A 6000-nucleotide genomic window follows, 5' to 3' on the forward strand; every position below is an offset into this window, starting at 1 on the left:
ACCTATTATTTACTCTATTTTTTGTTTATTATTTTATAAACAAATACTCTATTTTATTGACTATCAAATAAATAAATCAAATATTTTTTTATTTTTTTTTCTTGAAACTATTATTTTAATACATTTATTTATCCTTTTTTAATTATAAAATCTCATCATTTTTTAAAATTTTATTTTTTTAACTAAAAAACATTTTTAATTTATTTAAAAAAATGGGATGTTAAACATGCCATTTTGATATATTATTTATTTATAGATCAAATTGTCCGATTCAATCTTCAAAATCTTTAATGCCACTGATTCACTGAAATGACAGAATTTGGGCCTTGCAAAGATTTAAGCATTATATGCTTTTGAAAATTAAAAGAAGATAAATATTCGGGATTTCGGGTAAAAGGGTAGAAAATGTCAAAGAAGAACAAACAGAATGTAGAATTACATATTAACAACTCTATTTGTACATTTGGAAAATGCCAGAAATCTTGTATGCAAGGCCTAATTGGACTTGACTTCTTAACTACACATGTATGTCATATTCTATGTTAAGGAGAAAATATATTCAGAAAAGACACTCTAGTATTAATCAGGCGCTTAAATAAGCATTCCAATCCATTTTCAATCTCATCAATGGCCACCACCAAAGCTTCTAACCTTCCATGTGCAGATTGAATCTTCTCAGCCTCAGCATCTTTGCTCAGATTGTCCACAATCAAACTGTTAAGTGCAAAATCCACCTTTTCCAACTCATTTATATTTTCCTGATGATTGTTGTAAGCGAACAGCCCCTTCTGCATCAATCTTGACACAACAAATGCCCACTTATTAGGCTTTAGTTTCAAGATTGGTGAAGAAAGGAACACAACAAGTGACTCAAAGATGGAGCTGGTGATTAAACTAGCTTCTCTGAGCACTCTTACCACTGCAGAGAGGTGCTCACTAAGATCCAAATTTGGAGATGCCACAAATGACTCATTTTCCATCTGCTTCAACAAAAGCAAAGATTTTGTGGACTCCTTCCTCATGTTTCTTCTGAGCCTCCAATATGTAGAGAGATAACTCTCCCTGTCCGAATCTCCAACCCTTTTCCTTCTAAGTGCACTCTGAAGCTCTCCAACACTTTCTTTCATCAACAGAATGGAATCCCTTGTTTTTCCCAACAGGTCCAAGAATCCTACTGGGCAATCCAACAACTCATTGACCCATTTCTCATTTTGGTGCTGGCCTAGTGCTTGTTGGGTCAATGGCAACTTCAAAAGATCTTCAATGCATTTGTACAATTCTGCAAGGCCAGATAGACCACAGCAAATTGTTTCCACCTTTGGTGTAGATGATGATGCCTCCAATGATTTAAGCTTGCTCAGCTCCTCTTCAACTCTAACTGTGCTTGGATGTGATCTTGTTGGCAAACTAATGGATCTAACACCATATTTGCTAGAATGCTTTTGGGAAAATGTTCCCATACTTGCCCTTTTCATCTTAAAGGGTGGCTAATTTGAACATAGACTCAATGGTATAATACTATAAATCTATAATCAAACCGATATATATATATATATACCTCTAGACATTAGAAGGCAGAGAGAGAGACGCCAAGACGTTTCATTCTTATTATAGACCTTGATGCCATTTAATAAAAAAAAATTAACACGTTAAGGTACTATTTGAAGTGTTTAGTGTTAGGTTTTTCTGTGACGTGGTTATGTTGTCACATCTTCTTCATCGGTGCAAGTAGCCACCCATATTTTAAATGAAACACTTTATAATTATTATAACACATGGGATATGTATGTTTCTCATAATTATGTTATGTTTTCTACGATGAAGGGATAAAAAGGACCAATCCCTGTTGTTCAGCCTCTATCTTCAATGAATCTAAAGGTAAAGCCACCGTTAATGATACGGTACATATGGTTTATGTTTCATTACGGTCGGTTACATTTAAAGCTTGTGGATCCACTGAGTTAATTTAAATTTTTTATTTCTCTTTTTCATATATAGACGGTGGGTAATAAAATGGAAAAGAAAAGGAAAAAAAATAATTTTCTGGGGCACAAAATGTACGTTGTTACCACAATGTTCCTTCTGGGGATTACAACCGGCCAAAGTTTGAATTCGATCGGTGTAGTACTTTAAGATTCTCTATATTATTCTTTGTATTATTATAGTTCTTATGTGTTAGGATAAGGATTAGTCTCTTTCAAAAGATCATACACGACAGATCCTTGTGTGTGAATGAATTGAGTCAATTCCTATCACAGATTTATTCTATAACTTTTATTCCGCTAAAATATTATGAGAATAACACAACATATACTTTAATATGGTATATATTGCTACCAATTTCTAATCTTCCATACCCTGCCGGCCCTAAACCTAATATTTATGTTTTACGTGATTTTAGAATATTAATTTATGTTGAATTGGATGTGACAGGAAGATTTCCAAACGCACGCACGCATATAATTAACTAATAGTACCCTGTTTAAATTATAGTTTGTAAATTATGATTTTGGTTTACTTGATAGAATATTTTTACTCAAATCATAGACTCAAAGTTACAGTAAAACCCTCGTAAAAAAAGTTGGATTTAAACACATATGACTAAATCATAAATTTGATAAACTTATTTGTGGGTGAAATTTAATTACGCATCTTTGGAATATCTAAAATATAATTTTTTTTAGAAGATCTAAAGTATAATCTAAGTATACTATACTTTGACGTATATGTTTTACCATGGGCTTGATTCAGGTAAGAGTTAATTAGGATGATGGATGAAAATCCATAAAACACATTCATGTATTTATTTGTTCGTTTTTTTTTTTTTTTAAAAATGACAGTTTGATATGGTACCAAATATGGCCGAACTATACAACTTTTGACTTTTTCAATGGTTTGGGTTATGCTTGTGGTCCACATTTGTTACATCAAGCATTATTTAATCCAAATTCCATAGGCATGCTTAATGCTTCATATTACTTCAAAAGAAGAGGAAAAAAAGAATCAAAGGTATGCCTTGGAACAAATTACGTCATTTCAATGATAACTACAAATAGATCTATATATTTGGTTTGAAAAATTGTTTTTTATTTTTCTATTTTTACTTTAATTACAAATATGTGACTTTTTTCTGTTGTTTTTTTTTTTTTATTTGTGGGTGAAAATCATTCTATGCATCTTTGAAATATCTACAGTATAATGTAAACATATTTTGAATATATTTTACGTTATTTCATAATGAATATATTTTACCACGGGCTTTGGTTCAAGAACAACTATTCAGAAATACAGTTTTGATATGGTGCCAGATTCAATTCCCCGTTATTGTAAAAATATGGTCGAACTTTTAAGAAGACTTCGAGAGGTGCAGTCTCACTATTGCACGGGAAAACTATTTTGAAATACAAATTTGTATTTTGGAATGAATTTTTCATTGGGAGGTGTAAGATGCAATATTGGGAGTGTAGGATGCAATAACCCTTCAATAATGATTTTTCTTAACAATTTGGGCTATGCTCGTGGTTAGGGTTGAAAATTAGTAATTAAGTTCGGTTCAGCTCCACTAAACTCATCAATATTTAACTCAAATTGATCAAGTTCAACATGAATCTTATTTTCAACCCAAACTCGACTCGATTAAAGTTCATGAACAACTCAATTCATTTAGTAGACACTACTACAAAGTAGGCTTTTTGCATCGGTTAAAAGTGGCTTTTTACATCGGTTTTGACCCAATGTTGTAGCCAGCGATGCTGAAACATCGTCATCCTACTAAGACGGTTCAATGATCGATGCAGAATGGCTTGGGTTCCACTACGGACCCAAATCCGATGTAGAGTACTGACAATTCTACATCGATTATTAGGTAAACCTGATGTAGAAAATTGATGATTCTACATCAGTTATCCCGATAACCGATGTAGAATGATCAACTTTCTACATCGGGTTTTCTAATAACCGATGTAGAATCGTCAGCTTTCTACATCGGCTGTGGCTGTCAAGCGTTGTAGAATGCTATCCATGGTAAATCATTCTACATCAATTATTCGTATAACGATGTAGGATAATTTTTTTTTGCTTTTTGTTTATGAATGGCAATAGCAATATATTCAAATATATTTTTTTTTCTTGATGCTCATACTTTAACCTGGTCAGATTTCTATCATAGATGATACCATGAGCAATATCCCAACACAATGCCAGTTAGCCCATTATCAACCTAGGACAATGGACTGCAATTAAAAAGAGTACCAGAAAAAAAAAACAGAAACTTGAACATAAATGACTCAGCAAAGCCAAATGGTAAAAAAGAAAAAAGAAAAACATGAGAAGAAAAAAATTGCAATGAGGGCACAGAAGTTCGTATCTATATCATATAAAGTTGACTACATTTTTTACCCATTTTATGGTGACCATAAATATAATATATAATAGATTTATAAAACAAGCAAAATGATGCTAAGAATGGTAGATGTACAGTGTAAAGTTATTAGATGAAAACATATCTAACCGGATGAATTTCGCACGCTGCTCATGACTGGCATCTAGTCCAGGTTTTGTATATCCTTTGGGAAAATAAGTCTCATAAATTGAATTAGCAGAAGAATTTCCTCCAACTTCAATCATTGCATCTATTTCATCACTTGACCATTCATCCAATGTCACAGACAAAACCTGAAAGTAAGAAAATAATGTCTAAAGGCTGTAATGCACGATAATACCAAGCATAAATAAATAAGTTCAGCACACTATTAACTTGATAGACACAACTCATTGAAAAGATAGAAGGCATAAAATGATTAAAAAAAAGAAAAAAAAAGCTTCGTGCACCATGCCTCAGTGGCTTAGGCACGCCTTTCAGCACCTTTGCCTATAGTACTTTCATTAAACGAAATCCTAACACAGGTAACAAGTAGTGCAAAATGATAAATTGGGAAGGGCCTTTATGGGACTGGTAGAATGATCACACTATCTATCATTTAGTTATTTGAGAAGAACTGAAGATTTATTTGGCCTAATTTCATGCTGCATAAGCTTTAAATTGAGCTTTACTTGACATGACTAACTTTCTTAATATGTTGATAATACATTTAATAAAAAATCCAATGCAATGACCTTGGGAATCAAAATAACAAGTTTACTTCTTAGGTAAGAGTTGCAGAGATTCCTTACTCACTTCTCACTTATTACAACTAGAACCTGTGTCTAGCTATTGGTTCTATCGGCTTTGATGTAAAAATTCACTAGATATCACATCACAACATGTTGTGGGATGGAATCTAAGAATAAGGCTGCCCTGCAAACTCCCACAACATAATGCAGTAAAAATGAAACAAAATAATGCCCCCCTGACAAAGTAAAGTTCACCGGACTATTTCATGAGTATAGACATATAAGAGTGGTTGATTCTTTTCTCATCAAATCAAGTTGAACCCAATTCAAAAAATAATTAGCAACATCTATAGGTATATTAGTCTCTCAATTTGTTGTAGACAAATGAAGAAGGATCTCAGTTTAAATTCCTTATTAGTAAAGTGAAAATTTCTTTCTAAACTCTTAAGTAAAGTGGATTTAGGAATAGTTACATTTGATATCTGAGAGCCAATACTTCTGTGCACACCATAACATTTTAAGCATACAGAAACTCCAATATTGGTTGACCTGAAGAAGCAGTTAGAAAAATGGATTCACAACTAAGAGGTAATATGCATTCCACATTATCAATTTTGAAAAATTCATGTAGCTAGTTTCCTGAAACTTAATCACAAGGATGTTTTATAAATTCTTCCCAGAAAATATTCAGCACACAGACTCCAGTTTTGAGTATTATAATCTGTGGCAATGACCATAAACCACACACACACGGGAAAAAATGTACAATGGTGAATACACCTACGCCCATTTAGGATCTGGAGCATTGCAATCAGCACAAAAGCGATTATCTTTTTGAAGTAATAAATCCTTTACTCTTCTTTTACCTGTAAGAAACTTGCCAATCAT

The 6000-nt window shown here is 32.6% G+C and overlaps 2 protein-coding genes across 2 annotated transcripts; both read right to left on the reverse strand.

Moving 5' to 3' along the window:
• Positions 1–366: 366 nt before the first annotated feature.
• Positions 367–1588, reverse strand: LOC114389477. Its single transcript, XM_028350170.1, has one exon. The coding sequence runs from the start codon at positions 1473–1475 to the stop codon at positions 543–545; it is 933 nt and encodes a 310-aa protein (XP_028205971.1). The 5' UTR covers positions 1476–1588; the 3' UTR covers positions 367–542.
• A 2780-nt stretch (positions 1589–4368) lies between these two features.
• On the reverse strand, positions 4369–6000 carry LOC114389906 (ADP-ribosylation factor GTPase-activating protein AGD12-like). The gene is made up of 3 exons (XM_028350612.1): positions 5897–6000; positions 5586–5661; positions 4369–4674 (listed from the first exon to the last, which is right to left on the reverse strand). The coding sequence occupies exons 1-3, from the start codon at positions 5998–6000 to the stop codon at positions 4459–4461; spliced, it is 396 nt and encodes a 131-aa protein (XP_028206413.1). The 3' UTR covers positions 4369–4458.

Source organism: Glycine soja, chromosome 16 (assembly GCF_004193775.1).
Source record: "Glycine soja cultivar W05 chromosome 16, ASM419377v2, whole genome shotgun sequence".
Lineage (NCBI taxonomy): Eukaryota > Viridiplantae > Streptophyta > Magnoliopsida > Fabales > Fabaceae > Glycine > Glycine soja.